At 40.9% G+C, this 20815-nt stretch overlaps 1 protein-coding gene across 9 annotated transcripts in view; it reads right to left on the reverse strand.

The window, feature by feature from the left end:
* Window positions 1–20815, reverse strand: part of sif (still life) — a 100630-nt gene that overhangs the window by 22525 nt on the left and 57290 nt on the right. For all 9 annotated transcript variants that reach the window (XM_041775293.2, XM_041775296.2, XM_041775295.2 and 6 more), the window contains 4 exons: window positions 13270–13470; window positions 8680–8907; window positions 7114–7300; window positions 256–370 (listed from right to left, as the gene is read on the reverse strand). In XM_041775293.2, coding sequence (XP_041631227.1) covers window positions 256–370; window positions 7114–7300; window positions 8680–8907; window positions 13270–13470 — 731 coding nt within the window. The remainder of the gene's footprint in view (window positions 1–255; window positions 371–7113; window positions 7301–8679; window positions 8908–13269; window positions 13471–20815) is intronic.

Below are 20815 nucleotides of genomic sequence, written 5' to 3' on the forward strand. Positions count from 1 at the left end.
GCTGGATATTGCATTACGCTGTCACAGCGCCCTCAGCTAATTGACATCGGTCCCGGACAACTGCCGGACGACTGGCGACTAAAATAGTTAATTAATCCATGTAACTGAAATTTAAACAATGGGCTGTCGCTGTATACACGGCGTATACTTTATGGTTGTGGACATTCATTCAGGTTTGAACATCGAAACAGATGTTAAGCAGAGCATAAACAAGAACAATGACTGTGCGATGGCTCTGTGGCTGTCATAACTTACCGCATCATCATGCTGAGCGATTGTTCCTCCTGCAGGACGCTCTCCAAGTACATCATATCTAGATCGGACACAATTGCCCCATTGATGACCATTATTTCGTCTCCTTTGATGATGCCTGCAATTGGTTGGACACAGCGTTAGTTGTGCGATAAAGCATATATTTTATATCTATATATATAAAAATCAATTGCTGTTCATTAGTCTCGCTAAAACTCGAGAATGGCTGAACGGATTTATCTTATCTTGGTCTTGAATTATTCGTGGAGGTCTAGGGAAGGTTTAAAAGGTGAGAAAAATTCGAATAATTGCCGGGAAAATCCTCAAAACAGTATTTTTCTATTTCCCATACAAACGTTTTCTAAATAAAATGGAGAGTCAATTTGTAATTTATTACCGCTGTATAAAGTTCAAATTCGCATGCGCGTTGGAGGATCTAATATCGCGTTCCGAAACTCAACAAAAGTGAAAGTGAATCGCGAACGCGACAAAATTGCAAAGTCTCACAGCTTCATATAGCTTCGGGAAAATTAATTTTAGCTAACTTCAGTTGTTAATCTGTCTTTTGTTTTTAATAAGACTATATAGAAATCGAAAGATATATCTTAAGTTTTGTCACAAACGTTAAATTATAAATCTTAAGTTAAATTTCTGAACGCAATCATAATATTTGACATTAGATTTGACAACCAACTAATATGTCAATCCATCCTGTCTGTCGCTTTTCAGTCAGAATGGCAGTTTCGGCAGGACAAGGAGGAATCTTCTTTTTTATGCACTCCTCCGAAACGGCTTTACCGATTCTCATGAAATTTAGTGTGCTTATGCAGTTTGGTTCAACTTGAGAGATAGGATAGCTAAGATCTTTAACATCATGGCAGTTTCGGCAGGACAAGGAGGAATCTTCTTTTTTATGCACTCCTTCGAAACGGCTTTACCGATTCTCATGAAATTTAGTGTGCTTATGCAGTTTGGTTCAACTTGATAGATAGGATAGCTAAGATTTTTTACATCATGGCAGTTTCGGCAGGACAAGGAGGAATCTTATTTTTTTATGCACTCCTCCGAAACGGTTTTACCGATTCTCATGAAATTTAGTGTGCTTATGCAGTTTGGTTCAACTTGAGAGATAGGATAGCTAAGATCTTTTACATCATGGCAGTTTCGGCAGAACAAGGAGGAATCTTCTTTTTTTATGCACTCCTCCGAAACGGCTTTACCGATTCTTATGGAATTTAGTGTGCTTATTTAACCAAATCTTTATGCTTTGCTCGGGCTATTTTGTTGATGAGTTTGCACCAAATTGGTTGAGCGGTTCTTCACGTATTACATATTTTGTAATATATTATTTCAATAAATCGCATTTCGTCAGAATGTCTTTTCTTTTATTGTCATTTGTCATTCATAATTATTGTTTTGTGTTTATAAGTGGTGAGTCTCTAAATTATCATTTGAAATACATTAAGAAGGTAAGATAATATTTTCAGCAAAATGTCACCGAAAAGATCGAATCTCAACAACGTAAGCAGCAGAGTGGCACGACGCAGACGTTTCGAAAGAGCTCATCAGTTGCCAGAACAAGTCAATACAAGAAATAGAGCTCAAAGAATTAGGACAGCAGAAGGTCGTGCACAAGAATCCCAGGAACAGCGTAGCGAACGTCTGCAGCAGAATATTACGAGAATCAGGGCGGCTCGAGATAGAAACATAGATATGTATAGTACGAGCACAAGTACGACAAAGGCAGCGGAACAGTCGCTCATTAGTTCGTACATCATTCGTTCGTCTTGCTTTTGAATATGCACCAGATATTAACTACTTTGCGCATTCAAAAATTGCTATCGGTGGAATGGACAAAGTATGTCAATATTGTCAGGCGTTTAAATTTCGGAATGAAACTGCCGGTATGTGCTGCGCAGCAGGAAAAGTCGTTTTGCAACCTCTACTTGCTCCGCCAGAACCTTTATTATCCCTTCTTGCTGGAAATTCAAATGACTCAAAATTATTTTTGCGTAAAATACGCAAATTTAATAGTTGCTTCCAAATGACGTCATTTGGGGCCACTAAAATTTGTGATCTTGCATCCGATGGACGTAATTTTGAAACTACATTCAAAATACAAGGCCAGATGTACCACAAAATTGGATTATTGATGCCTGATGATAATCCGAAATTTCTTCAAATTTATTTTATGGGCAATTGTGAAGAGCGCGTAACGACCCGATGCCAGTATCATTTTATTGAACAAGCAGAGGAAGCGGTTTAGGAGTCTATAGCGAACAAACATAGTGACAGGAGATTTTTATATATTAAGATTACTGTTGAAGGTTTAATATTTTATTTACTGACAACTCTGTAATATGCTCATTGTTTCCGTATTGTTTCCTACAAATAATATGCATGACAAAACAGTGTTTGCCGGGTCAACTATAATTAGTACGGGCCCAGCAAAGCGGGTCGGGTCTGCTAGTATACATATATATATACTGATATCTATAGGTAAAATAGGTTGAGTTCTGCTGCGTTATTGTTACTTTTCAGTCGCTGTATCTATGTATCCCCCCCCTTGTCTGCGGGTAGACAATGAATTCTGGGCAGGATCTAATGCCGCATGGCAATCAAGGTGGTTCTGTGGGAGGGAGTCTGTGGGTCTGGAATCAATGTCTGACAATTGTGCGGCTGCTGTGGACTACTGACATCTTTTATGTAACAAACGATAAGCGGAATGTCTTCAGCTGCTGCTTCTTATTCAGCTGATGCTGCCACTGCTGCAGCAGCAGCTTCTGTAAAACAATAACAACAAGAGCATTGTGGTTTTTTTGCATTGTTCATACGCCACGTTATCCCAGCGCCAGGCTCTACCTTTTTGCACTGGAAGAACATTTATACTTAAATCAGAGAAACCTTTTAAATCTGAATTTAGAATTTAAATCTCAAATAAACAAGAGAGAGGTCTTTAATTTAGAAGAAAATAAATTTCTACAGGTATTTTTTTCTTAAAAAAAGAATCTGAATCCGTTTAATATATTTTTTCTTTGTGCATCTTCTCTATCTATTTCTCTGCTGCGTTCGTTAGCATTTTCTACTTTGTCTGCATGACTCGTCTATCATGTGTGTATGTCCCTTAGCTCCCTCTGTGTTTTCTACAGCATTTATTTTACCCATGATGTTGGTTATTCCTTGTTGTCCGCCCTGCCAGGCTTCGACCTGGCTCTCTGCTCCGCCTCCCTGTAAGGAAAGGACGACTCTCCTTCTTCCTGTTGACGACATGCATTGAGCTGCCTGCAACTGCAAGTTGCTCGTCTCGCTTATCATTGTTGCTGCAGCAGCAGCAGCAGTAACATTTTCTTAAGGCAAAGTTCGATAGACAGATATATGTTCGGAGCCATATATATATTTTACCTCAGGCACACCTTCCTACCATTATGTTTTCCCCTTTTTTCGGGTGAGTATGTCTCGCCCCCTACATTTGTTACAATTTAAACGAATTTTTACATCTAAATGCTGGCAAGGCATGACACATGCGATTTACCATATAAAATGCACAAATATGCACAGAGAAAAATAAGATAAAATATTGAGAAACGGGAGTATCTAACTAACTGCTTGCTATGTCAAATTATGAGGAAATACATTTGAAAATCACGATATATTTCCCTTTTTTTTCCTCTCAATGTGTTTTTCACAAAATCAAGCATTTTCCTTGGTAAAATAATATTGTCACAGTGTAAGTAAAAGTAAAGTATGCAAGTGTTGTACTGTTCCTTATCCTGGGGATTATTTCTGGCTCTGCGAAAAGACAAATTTTATTTATATTGCGGTGGCTCCGAAATGCCAGATCTTTATCCCCGCTTTATTTTTTTTTTTGCCTGCCATATGCGTTGTCAACACGTTCCCGCTTCCGGTTTCCAGTTGGCTTGGCCCAAAAGAAGACCGGGCAAATTGTTATTCCATGTTTGCCAAATGCTTTGCCGCGCTTGTTGCCAAACTTTGTGCACTTGCTGCTGCTAACCAAAGGGATCTGCTTAAAAAACTGAAGGAGCTGCACTTGAAGACTTTAAGACCCCAGTTTAAGGATGGATTTCGCCGGCGAGAAACAGCTTTATCAGAGCCACCGCATTTGCTCAGTTCGTTACTCGAACCATTCCACAATTAGCTGAGGAAAGTGGCCAGAATTTTCCGCTCCTCAGCCACATTTGCATTTGAAAGCTGCGGTCAGGATTTTCATTTGCCTTCGTTTTCGCCAGCGTCCTTTGCCCCTGTTTTTTGTTTGACTCGCCAGTGGGAAACTTTTGTGCAATTCGCTCGTAAATGTTGTCTTCGAGCCTGTCCGAGGGACTCACAGAGAGACAGAGCTTTGTTTTGCGGTTGCTGCTTAAGAGTTGCGTCTTCCGACATGCTAATAGCCATTAAATTCAATTGTACCCAGTTGCCCCACCGCACCACCCGCAATCCCTTCAATCATCCCCGGCAATGGACCACGGACGGAGGGGCAGAAAGTTTCCTATTGCGTTCTGCGTTTTGCAAATGTAAATGCGAGTCCTGAGTCCTTAATTTATGCATACACACGCCACTACAATGAGTGGGGCGAGAGAGAACGAGAGAGAGCGAGCGCCTGGCCAGATAACGCTAACGGTAGAGGGCTTAAAGCCGCACTTAAAGCCCAACACGTTGTATACGCAATATTTGATGGCAAATGCTGCCAAAGCCTGGGCTATCAGCCGGGATATGGCGGAATATTGAAGCTGGGGAATCACAGAGTCTAATAAAAGCTTTGCCCTACCGCCCGTAGGCGTCAATTTTATCTAAAAATATCATTCTGAATACGTAACTGAACTTTGCCTTGGTGGTTTGTTTATTTAATTGAACAATGGACATCGATTTTATTATTACTTTCATAGTCAAGTTGATGGAACTATAAAAAAATTGAAAATAGTAGAGATTTTATTTATTAAAAATAAACATTTTGATTGAGGATTTTTTACCATGTAGATATATTCGCTGGGCCTATGTATTTTGTTAACTTAAATAGGAATAAACTCGTTTAAAGAGTTAAGAAATTTGAATAACAAATAGGGAAACAGATACGTATACGTAATATTTGGAATTAGTTGGATTCATTTTATACTTATACAACTTTATATCTCATAAACCATCCAGTCGTATACGTAATATTTAACTTACTAAAGTATTCCTTCTTCAATTTACACAGTGCTGTTTTACTTATATATCCTATCTAAAGAATTAAGCATAAACTTCTTTAAATAGTTTAGAAATTTGAAGAATAGTTAGGAAAACTACGCAAAAGTAATATTTCTAAATAATATGAATTTTCTTAAAGTAAAAACAGCCTTTCGGTACTTCATCCTTTATCTAATTATTTATAAAATCTTTTAAAGAGTTCAAAAAATCAAGGAACAAAAAGGTTACAACTAAAATATCAACTTTATCAGTACTAATCAGGGCCAATTCTCTCTCATTTAATTAAGCTATGGCTTTCTTAATTTCCCTGCCAACGAAAGCAACATTTGTTTAATCCAAAAACTCATTAGCAGAGTTGCTTCTGCCACATTTTTATTCCCTGCTCCCCCCAACTTTCTTGTGCAACTTTTTACCCACAGAGGTAGAGGTTGGGTTTATGGTTTTTTCTTATTTCATTGTTCCTTCCGGGGAATTTCGTGAGCATTGTTTCATGGATTTTTGATTCGTTGTCGCCTTCAAAACCAACCAAATGAGCGCCACTCGCACTCGACGTGCTTAATGAGTTTTCTGGCTGTAACTGCAGCGGCGAAATGTTCCCTCGGTTCATCACTTTGCCAAGTGCAGCACTGCCACTGCAGTTTTCCCCACCTGCGCAAAAGGAAGGGAGGGAGGTGGGAAGGACTTTGTTCCTGTCAGTTCCATAATTTAAGGCGCTGTTCTAGTGGCATTTCGACTACATCCACTTGACTCCGTGTCCTCATCCGTCGTCGTCTTAACCATCGTCGTTGTCGATGTCGCAACGGCAACGGCAACGGCAAATGCAAATGCCAGCTTAAGTTGATTTTAAGTGATAGAAAAACAACAGCGGGACGCGGAGAGCAGGTGGAGGAACAGAAGCTGAGACGGCTCACTCTCGAGGTAAAACCCCTTTAAGGACCTGGAACCACAGCTGCAGTAAACCGACAGGGCCCACACCTGGCAAACATTTCGAGTGCGCTGCTCATCACCATCATCGTCATCCTGGCGGCTCCATCTCCCACTTTTATTCTTGGCCACCTTTTTGCCGGGCGAACAAGCGCTGACAGTTGACTTTTTGCATTGCACGCCTCGGGGAGGAACGGGAGGACTCCGCCGCCGCCTGCTGCTCCTCCGCCATTCAGGCTCAAACTCCACTTGACTCGACTCGGTCTCCCTTGTAGACCAAAGTGAGTTTGCTCAAGTTTCGCCTTGTGCTCTCCACTTTTTTTGACATAAAAGTGAAAAGCATTTAAATATAAAAGCAGCACACAACTACAGAAAAGAGCAGGCAGGCAGGCAAGCACGAAAGGCGGCTGGTGAGGCAAGGCGAATTGGAACGGAGGTGAGCCGGGCACTTTATAATTTTCTTGGCAACATTGGGCCACATTGTTTCGCCTGAAGGGGCGCCAGGTGAGTGTCCGCCTCCCTTCTCCAGGGACTACCCTGGAGACAAAGACTCTATTTCATTTCCTCCGCGTTTCGTTGCGTCACCTCAATGGCATAAATTAAATGCACGATTTCATTGCCTGAATGCGATTTGTGTCGGAAACCATTTCGTTCTGTCATGTCATCTTAGCTCGTTTTGCGGACGGCCTCAAAGGCGTTAATATCCTTTGTGCTCGTCCACGTTTGCGTACTCACCGTTGTGCATGGCCACGCTCTTGTCCTCCACGCGACTCACGTAGCAGCAGAGTTCGTCCTGGCGCTCCGCATTCTCGATCAGCTCCGCCTCTACGGAGAAGCCCCACATCTGCTCGAGGGTGGTGCGCTGCAGTTCTACCTGGTACAGGATCTTCATGCAGACCTCCACGAACTCGTGATTATGTAGCTGTAACGAGGAAATAGAGAACGGTTTACAATATGAGTAAGCTATTGTTTAATATTGGTTTCGGGTTATTATAATTTAGTTTAAGGAAACCTTTCTAAGACACTTTAAAACTCTATAAATTTTGTCCCCTTATTTTTTGTGGTTTCCCTCCCCCATTGAGCCATGAAAGATCGATGGAAAGTGAGTTTGAGTGGACGAGTTAAGTGCCAAATTAGCCGAGTTATGCAAGCTATCGAAGGGAGTTTTGCTATTGATTGAGTGGAGTTACTGGTAGTTGCTCCAAGTTGTTGTCGAAATTTATTGAACTGCCACCAGCGAAAGGAAACTTTTTATTCAGCCCAAAGCCCCTAGCACTCCAACTCCCACTTTCACATCCATTTGCAGTTGCAGTTGCCATTTGCCAATTGGCCTGGCTTGGCCTGGCCAATATTTACTAGCTTGTTGTTGAGGTTGGACGGAGGTTGGAGGTCGGATGCGGACGAAAGTTTCCAGCTAGCTGAAGGCTGACTTGGCAGCTGGCTAAAGTCTCACCTAGACTAATCGTGTGCCAACTGAAGGGGAAAAGGGAAAACGGAAATGGGAAATGGCCAACGGGGAAGTTCATAATTTATGGCATTATGTTTTTAGAATTATCGAAGAGCAATGGCAAATGGCAGGGGCAGGCAGGCAGTGTGGGCTAATTGGGAAATTTGGTATTTTGATGCTAGACTAGGGTGCTGCAAAATTGGAAAAGAGAAAAGAAATAACAGGAAACTCCCTCTCTACATTTGGGGTGTGAAAAATATTAAGAGTACTTTGTAAAAAGTTTTTTTGTTGAGGGAAATCTGACCATTGCATTATAGGTTTAAGCCAAAGGATAATGGTTTGTGTAAAAATGATAAAGCTATACGTTTTTGGTAATCTTATTTATTAAAGTATTTTGGAAGGATAGAAAAATGAATATTCTTGATTATGCCTGAGAAGCTATACTATTTTAATCTACATGTCATTATAGACATTTCTTGAAAATTCCAAGAACCCACTCAGACCACCCCCAAAGGTATTATAAGTATAATTTAATTATTTAAATGGCAATAATTAAAGGCAAGCCAATTAAGGCTCTCATGGGAATTTCTCAGCGGGTAATGTGGCTGGTAAGTTCCATTAAATTTGCAGTTATTCCAGGCTGCCTTTCGCCCAACTCCTGAAATACCTATTCCACTCCCAACCCACGTGCCGAAATTCCATTCGCACATCTCCACATGCAATTTCCAAGTTAAATTCGATAAGTTGAGATGGAGTTTGGAGTTGGAGTTGGAGTTGGCTTCCCCCCCCCCCCCCAAGGAATACCTTCGTCAGAAGGATATGAAAGCATATTCTGGCTCTGATTATGTACTTACATAATTCTCAATCAGATCGTTGCGATGCGGCACAAAGTAATTGTGATCCTCCATGTCACGTCGCTTCTTGACGCGCACAAAGTGCTCCATGGGATTGAGGTTGCGACGGGCGCAGGCGCTGGCGAGGAATTCCTCCACAGACATGGCATCACGTAGATAAACTGTCGAGTAAGCATTGTCGGGCATTGCAACTTTGAAAGTTTTTTCCGGTTCGTCACGTGAATTCATCTGGAAAAAGGCAGAAAATTCGATTGGATAAACAGGCGCACGGACAGAGGGGCACACACACATGCGGAGATATATCCACGTACAATGTCATTAAGCAGTCAGGCACAGACATTTGCGAGGCTCAAACAGATACACTTTGGATAAAAAAGTGTTCTGAATTTGACCAGATATTAATTGTATAATTTATTATTAAATAAAACATAAAAAACAAATAGAAAAATAGTTAAAATCGTATGGTTCGACTGTGAGAAATCGTCTAAACAAAGCATCCCTTAATTCCACCTTTCTTTTGTATTAATTTAATTAAGGTAATGGCCTATTTTTTTCAGTGTACCCTCACTGACAAGCTGGCATACTGGCATATAGCCTTATAGCCACACGGAAGTGAAAATTGAAAAATAGCAAACACACACATTTGTGCCCACACAGTTGACGATGTTGGATGCTGTAACCCTTCGCCCCTCCGAAATGTAATGAAAAATGTCGCCAGCAGCAGCAGGAGAAGCCAGGAGCAGGAGAAGCTGCCGCGGATCCGGACCTGCAGCAGGATCTCGCTGCTGCACAAAGTTGAGTTTGAAGAAAACTCAGTTAAAATGCTTAACCGTTTCCACAACGTCATCGTCATCCAATGTTAACTCTGTGATGAGGCTTCCTGCTGCAGCTTCTCCTGCCTCTGCCTCCTGATGCTCCTCCACTCCACTCCACCCAGCCTGGCTGCAACTGTAAACGAATCAGGTGGCCCAGCTGCCAGTTGTCGGCTGCTGGAAATTGCATTTGTATTGGCAGCCATTGGCAATGGGTTCGTTTCGTTTCGTTTAAGTTGGCAGCAGTTTGGGCCAGCCAGGTAATACACTCACCCACATGCAACACATACACACACCCACACCCGGCCAGGACAATTGAATTAGTTTGGCAGTTGGCAAAGGCTGCCTCCACATAACACGAGCTGCGAAGTGAGCTCCAAGAAGCATTGCAGGAGCAGAATTTGCCTTGCATAACCATTTTGCATATTGATTACGGGATCATTATGCCAGACCAAATATATCAACTTTATATTCATGAAAGTGTATGTGGCATTTGTATTCCGCAGCTCAAAGGAATATTGAAAAAGAGAGAGTCCAAAAATGTTTACTCTGCCAATAAGAATTTTTTAAATATTTAATTTTTGGTTGTTGAAAAAAAAGGCATTTGAATTCGCATATATTTCGTGATGGACACTCGAAGGATAAATTGTGTTCTGAAATATTCTGGAAATGCAAAATCCTTTCAGTTGAAGATGGCTTTGGTAAGGTGAACAGATTTTAGTTGGCTTGAAGCTTGAGATAAGTTGACTATGATGTTATATTTAAGGAATTTGTTATAAGGTTTTATTAAATTTGCAATAAAAAGTCCCTTCTTCTGCATTTTTTTTCTGTTAGAGTTTAGTTGGAGTTCTATAATTCTTTATGGCATTGAATTAAATTGAAAATAAATATAAATAACTAAATAAATTTCTTAAAAAATGAAATTTAAATCCTTTCATCCATTTATATAATATTTGAATTATTATTTTCCTAAACCATAACTCTGCATCTGATTTGTTATGATCAAATTAAATTCCATGTCAAACTTAATAATTGAAAGCAACTTCAATGCGATTTCAGACTGATAATGGAAATGTCAGGCTGCTGAGTACCGATTGTTCCTGGACAGTGTCCTCGATGGAACGGAACCCTTAAAGACGATTAATTCCGCACGAAACGTTGCTGGCACACACACACACTTAACTCTCCTCCCGACTAATTAACTTTTGATTGTTCCCGACTGACTGAGTCGTCCGCCCCAAGGCCAAAGAGTATTTCTCCGATATTCTGGCGGCGGGCGTTGTCGAATGGACAGTTTAATTAAATTTTAGCCAGAGTATTTTAACTTTTGCGAATTGGTTATTTCGGCTGCCGGATAACTGCCATTTGGGCTGGGCCTGGTTGATGATAATTTGCTTTGGAGGGGCCTTTAATTTTATTTGCCATTTGTGAACTGCAGTTGCAGTTTCACAAATTCAGAATTTCACAATTTCAGCTGCATTGCAGTTGACATGTTCGAAAAATGGTCAAAGTGGAAGGGCAGTTTACAAGCGGCAGTGGGAGAACCAAATCAAATGCACATTTTTCAAATTCATTGAATTTTCAGTGCATTTACAGCGTCATGGCATTGGGCTGGGCTCCCTTCCCTTCTTCTCATTTATGTTATTTCATTGCATTTGTTTTTGCGTCTGTGTCCATGTGTGGAATCATTTGTATTTGTATTTGTACTTTATTATATTTTTTATTTTTTTTATAACTGCCGTGACTGCTGAGGAGGAGGAGCAACGCCAATTGTGCAGCGTTGGCAAATTTAATTGGAAATGAAGTGCTGGGCCGAGAGTTCCCATGAAATCCGAGTCGTGCACAAGATTATTTTGTCAATAATCGAAACAAATTGAATTTATGAAATGAATTGCATTATGGACACGAGATATGCCGAAATTGGTAGCACTAATTGAGATTTAAACAAGAAAGGAAGCTAACTTCGGCACGCCGAAGTTTGTATACCCTTGCAGATTGGTTTTGATGTTTATTTTATAGATTTAAATGCTGAAAACACTCACAAAACAGAGTTTCATTACATTTTACCTATACTTATTATGTTTACAGTTTGACAGTTACAGTTTTACATTCTCAGCTTTATATATTTTATACATTTACCGATCGCTTCTATGGCAGCTATAAGATATAGTTGTCCGATTTTTATGAAATTTATACCAAAATTCTAGAATAATAAAAAAAACGTATATCTCAGAGTAAATAAAAATGCGTTGAAAAACAACGAAGCTATAATTTTATTTCTATTAATTTCTCGATCGTTCCTATGGCAGCTATATCATATAGTCGTCCGATTTTCATAAAATTTTTACCAAAATTCTGGAATAATATAAAATGGCTATATCTCAAAAATGATGCAAAAATATTGAAAAACAGCCAAGTTATACTTTTTTTTCTAAAAATTTATCAAACATTTGTATGGCAGCTATATGATATAGTCGTCCGATCCGGCCCGTTCCGACATATATAGCAGTGAGAGCATATAGAAGACTATATGCAAAGTTTCATTCAGATAGCTTTAAAACTGAGGGACTAGTTTGCGTAGAAACAGACAGACAGACAGACGGACAGACGGACAGACAGACAGACGGACAGACGGACAGACAGACAGACGGACAGACGGACATGGCTAGATCGACTCGGCTGTTGATGCTGATCAAGAATATATATACTTTATAGGGTCGGAAACGTCTCCTTCACTGCGTTGCAAACTTCTGACTGAAATTATAATACCCTGCAAGGGTATAAAAACAGTCTGGGTTTCTCTTTCACTCGATCCCTGGACAATTCGCAGTTGTTGCCCCAAGTTATTTCCCGAAAATTTAATCTTTGTCCAGCTAAACTTTTTCGTTATTTGCCGTCTCGAGTTGATTTAGATTTGATTGTGTGTTGAGGTCATTAGCAGGGGTGAGAGGAATCAAGAGGACCTAGGACTGAGTCTGGGGCGGCATTTGATCACCATTTGAAATGGCGTCGTCCCTGCATTATTCACTTAAAATATGCAAATATTTTCTTTTGCCAAGTCAACTTGAGTTCTTTTTTCCCCGCGTTTTCTTGGTTTTTCTTTCGAGGGTTAGGGAAACCAACCCTCCCTCTCATAAATTTCATTATTCTTTTTGTAATTTTTGATGGCCATTAAATGCAAATTATAAAGCTAAAATACACAGAAAAAAAAAACACATTAGCAAATTCTAATGGACAGAGGGGCGTGGTGACATATTTTTATACGGTGGCCATTGCCCATCCATTTTAAGCATTAGCGCTCAATTTAGCTTTTAATGCCATTTCCGTTGCCTTAAATAAAAATTCAATTACTCTGGCCCACACACACGCACAAACATTACGAGAAAGCCATAAACACACACAGACAGACAGTCGCGAGGAGCACCCGCGGAAATGCGTTTAAAATTGAAATAATTTTATTACCCATACGCCCCGTGGCCGCACATAAATGCACACATTGATGTGCGAGGACAACCATAAAGGCCTGCCACCAGAATCGTATTTATATAGGTAAATTTATATGGGCATTTCCGTGAGAATTCAAGCACCTTTAAGTTGAAAAAATACACAACTCTTTGAGGGTTTTGTATTTTTCAGGACTTTTCTCTTAGATATTTATATTTTAAATAATAAATAATCGCAAAAAATCATATATCTAAAACTGAACTATATTTTAATTTGTATTTTATTTTGTTTATTTTATAATAAAAAAAATCATATCTCTAGAACTAAAACTCACCTGCATGGAGCGACGACTGGAGCCGCTGTTGGACCTCGACAGCATCGGCGGTCGCCGCTTGGTAGCTCCGCGTCCGGCCAGCAGGTTGTTGAGCAGCGAGGGCGATCGGGCACAGATGAAGGCGTGGAAGGAGGAGACCGTGAACACGCCCAGCTTGTTCAGCGTGTTCTTCGTGGGGCGTGACACGTGAGTTAGCAGCGACTGTTGAATAAATGCGAAAAGTTTCAAATTATATATGTGAAGGGAAGAACAACAACTTTATTTTTGGGGGCCAACCCACAACTAATTTTGCTATATTTACGATCCTTTCACAGAAAGGAAGAGAGCATTAAAAAAGGCAGACTGAGGACCTGTGTACCCGTGTGTACACCTATGTAAATAAGCCTTTGGCATCCTGCAGTCGACGACTGAAATTGCTCTCTTCACAGGTGCTGAAGTTGTTTGCATTTTGTGGTTATTAATAATAAATAATGTTGCTTTTCAGGCACACAACTGCACTTACCAGACCTCCTCCCACTCGCAGGCACCCCCGGTTTAGCCTGCCATTAAAAGCGCAATCAACTTTCAACCCTTTTCAGAGAGAGAGCGAGTCAGTCAAAGCAGTCAGTCATTCAGTCAGTCAGTCAGTCAGTCAGTCAGTCAGTGAGTCAGTCAGTCAGTCAGGGAGTCGGTGCCTGGCAGTCCTTCTAAGGCCTCCAGTTCGTGAGGGGGAAATTGCCTTTAAGCTCATTTAAGATGCTTAAACTTTTGTTATGGAGATTAATTGTGCATGTTTGGGTTTTGATTTTGCGAGGGGCGAAGTTGCCTGTGCCCCGGCCTTTGTGCAGATAGGTTGAGGTAATTATAGGCAACTCGAACACGTAAAGGGTTCTCTGTGAAATTGTAAACGGGTTTGCGAGGCATAGGACATTATCGTTGGAAGGGATTTGGGCCAATGCCATTGTGCCCCGGCCCTAAGCCCTCGACCAGGCTGTGAATCTGTTTTTGATGTTCCGTGAAGGTGGAAGGACTTAAGCTTGCGGTGGCTTAAGCGAGTTATTGTCTTGGTATTAGACAGGCATTGATTGGGGAATAGTTCCAGGGCTCCTCCAAGGTTATCAGAAGCTATACATTGCTGATTGATTCAACATGATTAAAATATGGCAGCATCACTAAACTTTATAGAGAATTATTAAGCGTTAAAGGAAGCAAAGCTCACTCACAAATTCTCTGTAATCTCCTAAGGAAAATTATAATTGATTTAATTGTAAAGTATTTAAACAGTTTTGGTTACTTGTTTCGGAAATATTTGCAATTAAATCCACACAAGCTCTAAAAACTATTAACTATATTGAACATAGAAATATTGTTGAAAACTAATTATTAGCTTATAGTTTTCTCATTAAAACTGCCAACTATTTTTATACCCTTGCAGGGTATTATAATTTCAGTCAGAAGTTTGCAACGCAGTGAAGGAGACGTTTCCGACCCTATAAAGTATATATATTCTTGATCAGCATCAACAGCCGAGTCGATCTAGCCATGTCCGTCTGTCTGTCTGTCCGTCTGTCCGTCTGTCTGTCTGTCCGTCTGTCCGTCTGTCTGTCTGTCTGTTTCTACGCAAACTAGTCCCTCAGTTTTAAAGCTATCTGAATGAAACTTTGCATATAGTCTTCTATATGCTCTCACTGCTATATATGTCGGAACGGGCCGGATCGGACGACTATATCATATAGCTGCCATACAAATGTTTGATAAATTTTTAGAAAAAAAATTATAACTTTGCTGTTTTTCAACATATTTGCACTATTTTTTAAATATGACCATTTTATATTATTCCTGAATTTTGGTAAAAATTTTATGAATATCGGACGACTATATCATATAGCTGCCATAGGAACGATCCGGAAATTAATAGAAAAAAAATTACAACATCTTTGTTTTTCAACGAATTTTTATCTTTTTTGAGATAGTGTCATCTTGTATTATTTTATAATTTCATATTTAATTTTATGAAAATCGGACAACTATATCAACAACTATATATAGAAAAAAATTATAACTTCTTTGTTTTTCAACGAATATTTATCTTTTTTGAGATATGGCCATTTTGTATTATTTTAAAATGTAATATTTAGTTTTATGAAAATCGGACGACTATATATTATAGCTGCCATAGGAACGATCGAAGAATTACAAGAAAAAAGTCGAACTTCGACAATTATCAACATATTTCACATTCTTCGAGTATGGCATTTTTAGGATTCTAAAATTTTAATATTGATATTATGAAAATCCGACAACTATATTTTATAAAGGGCGTATTAATATTTTGAATATAAATTAATACTTTTTTAGTATTTCATATATGGGCTTCACATTTTTTATATTACTAATATGTTTTGAATTTACATATATAGCTGATGTAAGATATATCTGACCAATTCTGCAATTGGCAATTGACTTCTCTTAGCCTCTGCTGAATTGCAGACTCTCCAATAAAATTAAAAGGTTATCGCAAAGGTTAATATTTCAGACCCGATATACATATATCTGTCACCTGTTATTAAGTTAAGAAACGGTAACATTCGAGGGATACATGCTGAAGTTGGTGTCAGGTATAAATGCAGCGCTCGCATAACCCTTAAATCATAACCTGATACCTGTTAGCAACATAACACGTGATCAATGTTGCACAATTGCATAAGCAAACAGGTATCAGGTATAAATGCAGCCCTCGCATAACCCTTAAATCATAATTTGATACCTGTTAGCAACATAACACGTGTTCAATGTTGCACAATTGCATAACCAATCGTATTACCTGATATATACCTGAAGTAGAGTCAAAAGGGTTAACCCTAAAGGTTGTTAACAGGTAATATAAGGTGCCTATTTATTTGCGCACATTTATAATCCGCGGATTAGTATTATCACGACAGTGACAGTGACAACATATACCAGTGCATCGAGTATTTTTATATTGTGTGAATGTATACTTTTAATCAGTGTAAAGACAAATAGTGTGTGTGTGTGTGTGTATATATATATCTCTATATATATAAAAGTGTACAACTATTTTTGGTAAGTTATACATTTTGTTTTTAAATTGTTAAATTTGGCCACAATTTTAGCAAGTTTTGGTTTGGGCATGTTTTGAAAAATTTGCCTCAATATATTTCGATTTCCTGTGGATACCATCGTTAGAGGGATTAGCTTTTTCAGCGTATAGTTTGTTTGAGTTTTAAAACGCCGTTAAGTTTATAGCGGCGTTTTAAATCTCACAAGCTGAACCCCCTAAAAGAATCTACGGTGGAAATCGAAATATAATGAGAACAATATTAAGTAAGGACATGGAGGCCCGGAGCACAAAATCGATCTTAATACATTTCAGATTTTAGAAACATACATTTAACCATATTATCTAACCATTTTTTAACAGGAACGAAAAGAAAATGCCACGCACATCTTCTTTATCTCAGGAGCAGCGTCGCCAAGCCGCACTTAGGAGAAGTCGCGCTCAATACGCTCGAAATGCTACGCAAATTAGAGCCCGAAATGCCGAGCACAATGCCTTTGTCCGCTCAGTGAATCCGGAGGTTGCACAGGAGGCTCGCGCTCGAGATACCGCAGTACGCTCTCAGAGAAGGCGTAGTGAACGAGTCCGAGCGCGGGAACGATTAAATGATGCAGCATCTCATGCACTCGCCAGGCAGAACTCTGAGGAGCGACGACGACAGCAGTCGCAGGATACTGCGGCTCGGGCTACCTGGAGATCGCTCGAGGAAAACCGCGGTCCAGAACGTGCACGGGATGCTGCAGCGCATGCACTCGCCAGGCAGAACTCTGAGGAGCGACGACGACAGCAGTCGCAAAATACTGCGGATCACGCTACCTGGAGATCGCTCGAGGAAAACCGCGGGCCAGAACGTGCACGGGATGCTGCAGCGCATGCACTCGCCAGGCAGAACTCTGAGGAGCGACGACGACAGCAGTCGCAAAATACTGCGGATCACGCTACCTGGAGATCGCTCGAGGAAAACCGCGGGCCAGAACGTGCACGGGATGCTGCAGCGCATGCACTCGCCAGGCAGAACTCTGAGGAGCGACGACGACAGCAGTCGCAGGATACAGCGGCTCGGGCTACCTGGAGATCGCTCGAGGAAAACCGCGGGCCAGAACGTGCACGGGATGCTGCAGCGCATGCACTCGCCAGACAGGACTCGGAGGAGCGACGACGACAGCAGTCGCAAAATACTGCGGATCACGCTACCTGGAGATCGCTCGAGGAAAACCGCGGGCCAGAACGTTCACGGGATGCTGCAGCGCATGCACTCGCCAGGCAGAACTCTGAGGAGCGACGACGACAGCAGTCGCAAAATACTGCGGATCACGCTACCTGGAGATCGCTAGAGGAAAACCGCGGGCCAGAACGTGCACGGGATGCTGCAGCGCATGCACTCGCCAGACAGAACTCTGAGGAGCGACGACGACAGCAGTCGCAGGATACTGCGGCTCGGGCTACCTGGAGATCGCTCGAGGAAAACCGCGGGCCAGAACGTGCACGGGATGCTGCAGCGCATGCACTCGCCAGACAGGACTCGGAGGAGCGACGACGACAACAGGTTCAAAACACCCTCTCTCGCTCTAACCGGAGGGCACAAGAGGAAAATAGGAGGGCCGAGAGAGCACGAGACGCCGAGGTCCACAGAATCACGAGGAACAACCCAATAACTCGGGCACGGGAACAACAAAGGAACACAATGCATCATCGGAACACCAGACTTCAGAGGAGACTTCGGGAGCAGCAAATTCAGGAAATGGCTGAGGAGCGGCTCCTCACATACAGGTCTATTTCCCAAAATCGCCAGGCTGAATCTGCAAGGCAGTCTCAGCGGAATATTGCTTCTAGAGCCGAACTTTCCATGGATGAAAGACAGGATCAACGGGAACGCCAACGCCAAAGGAACCGAGCCACTGCGAGGGAACAATATCGACGGAATATCAAGGATGGACCAACTGAATGCTGTGTATGCTGTGGAGGAACATGGTTTCCATCGCAGGTAAGTGGTTTAAACAAAATTTCTATATCTGCTAAGTATCCTGCTTTAGATGTTGACAACGCATTTTATTTAAGTAGGAAATTTCCAAGTCCGTCCGGCAAATATCAGTTTTGCAGCACATGTCGTCAGAGTGTTTCAAAGGGTAAATTACCTTCCCTTTGCCTCTCTAAAGGCTTTGACTTCCCAGATATCCCCGAGTGCCTTAAAAATTTAACATGTCTTGAGGAGCGCCTTATTTCTCCACGAATTCCTTTTATGCGCATTATCTCCCTAGGATATGAAAGGCAATGTGGAATTAGAGGTGCAGTAGTAAATGTTCCGATTTCGGTACCTGATACTGTAAACGCGCTTCCTCGTTCCTTTGATTCGACTCATGTCATACAGGTTCACCTTAAGAGGAAGCTAGAATATTCTCATAATTTCATGACAGAAACAATTCGACCCGCTCGGGTCCTTGAAGCTGTTCGTTATTTAGTTAACACTGAGCTTTACAGAAAGCACAATATTGCTTTTAATGGGAGTTGGCTTACTCAAATGGGAGATCGAGAAGAAATCCCTTTTATCGCAGATGAAGCCGACCGAGAGGAGGTGGAACAGCTATTACGCCAACTACCCAATTCTCAATTAAATCGACCAGAAGAAGATTTAAATCCAGGCGGTCATGAAACCCTTTTAGAAAATAATGACACTGCTCTTCAACGTATAGCTTTGGCCCCCGGAGAAGGGCGCCTGCCAACTAATTTAACCCTCGATGAAGATGCAGAAGAACTTTCGTTCCCAACAATCTCTTGCGGTGCTGTTTTCAAAGCAAAAACCACCTACGCAAAAAAAGCAAGATCGCAAATTCGTTTTTACGATCGTCGTTGTGCAGTAGTACCTAAGGTACTTTATATGTACAAATTTTACGAAATGCAGCGAATTCAAAATTCAATCTCCATTGCCCTTCGTAAAAAATCAGGTTCCGTAACTGCTGCCAATGTGATGGATAGTTCGTTTGTTGACAACCTTGTACAGCATGACGACGGATATCACATTCTAAAAGGTCTTCGATCCGCTCCAGCTCACTGGGAAGCTGAGAAAAAAAAAGTCATAGCTATGATAAGGCAATTTGGGCTGCCTACTTTTTTTATAACTTTTTCCGCAGCGGAATCCAAATGGAATGAACTTTTGGTGACTCTTTCTCGTCTATTGGATAATAGAAATATTACAGAAGACGAAGCGGCATCTCTTTCTACAGCCGAAAAAGCTAGATTAATAAGATCTGACCCAGTAACATGCTCCCGATACTTTGACTTTAGGTTTCGACAATTAATTAAATTGTTCAAAAGCTCCGAAATTTTTGGCGAGTTTACTCTGGTCCATTATTATTGGAGGATAGAATTCCAGCACAGAGGATCGCCCCACTCTCATGGAATGTATTGGTTTTCTGGCGCTCCAAAGCTAGAAGGACCAGAAAATTCCGATCAAGTGGTGAGTTTCATTGATCGTTTTATTACAACCACAGGGGACGATCCTGAATTGCAAGAAGTAATTCAATATCAGCGGCATAAACATAGTTCTTCGTGTTTAAGAGAACTGCGTGGCCAGGAATTCTGCAGGTTTCAAATGCCATACCCTCCAATGCCTGAAACAATGGTTTTGTTTCCGTTAGAAGACAACGAACCCAATGTTGAACATTTTAAAGAAATGTTTAAAAAAATTAAAGAGCTTTTAAAGTCAACTTCCGATGAAGAAGCAGCCGTCTTTAATAATTTTGAAAACTTTCTTACCCATCTACAGATAAGTTTTGAAGAGTACAAGTTCGCCATCCGATCAAGCTTGAAAAAGCCTCAGGTATTTCTTCGCCGCAAATTTTCCGATAGGTTGGTAAATGCTTATAACAGGGATATCCTGGGCCTACATAGGGCAAACATGGATATACAGTTTATCTTAGATGCATTTGCCTGTTGTAGTTATATAATTAACTACATAAACAAATCGAACCGTGGGGTGTCGCAACTGCTTCGAGAAGCCATGACTGAAATAAGCCATGGAAATATTTCAGTAAAAAGAAAGTTGCAGCATCTCGGGAGCAAATTTATTAATGCTACGGAAATATCAGCCCAAGAAGCAGCCTACAACATTTTAGGCTTACACATGTCTGAGGCAAGTGAAGGAAATATTTTTGTAAACACTTGCCATCCAGATAAAAGAGTTCGGATAGTGCGATCTAATAGAGAATTAGAGCAGCTTCCTGGGAACTCAACTGACATTTTCGAGCAAAACTTGCTTGATCGGTACGTACAGAGGCATGGAGACTTAGAATCGATATGCCTTGCAGAATTTGCAGCTTGGTACAAATTTTCCAAGGTAAACGCACCATCAGAACCGTCCAACGAAGATTATGATGAAGCGATCGACTTGGAACTAAATGAACAAAATCCCATTTCTAACCAAAGCTACCAACTGCTAGATGGAACTGGGAGTGTCAAAAGACGCAAGCATGCCTTAATTCTTAGATGGGT

This window comes from Drosophila kikkawai, chromosome 3L, assembly GCF_030179895.1.
Source record: "Drosophila kikkawai strain 14028-0561.14 chromosome 3L, DkikHiC1v2, whole genome shotgun sequence".
Lineage (NCBI taxonomy): Eukaryota > Metazoa > Arthropoda > Insecta > Diptera > Drosophilidae > Drosophila > Drosophila kikkawai.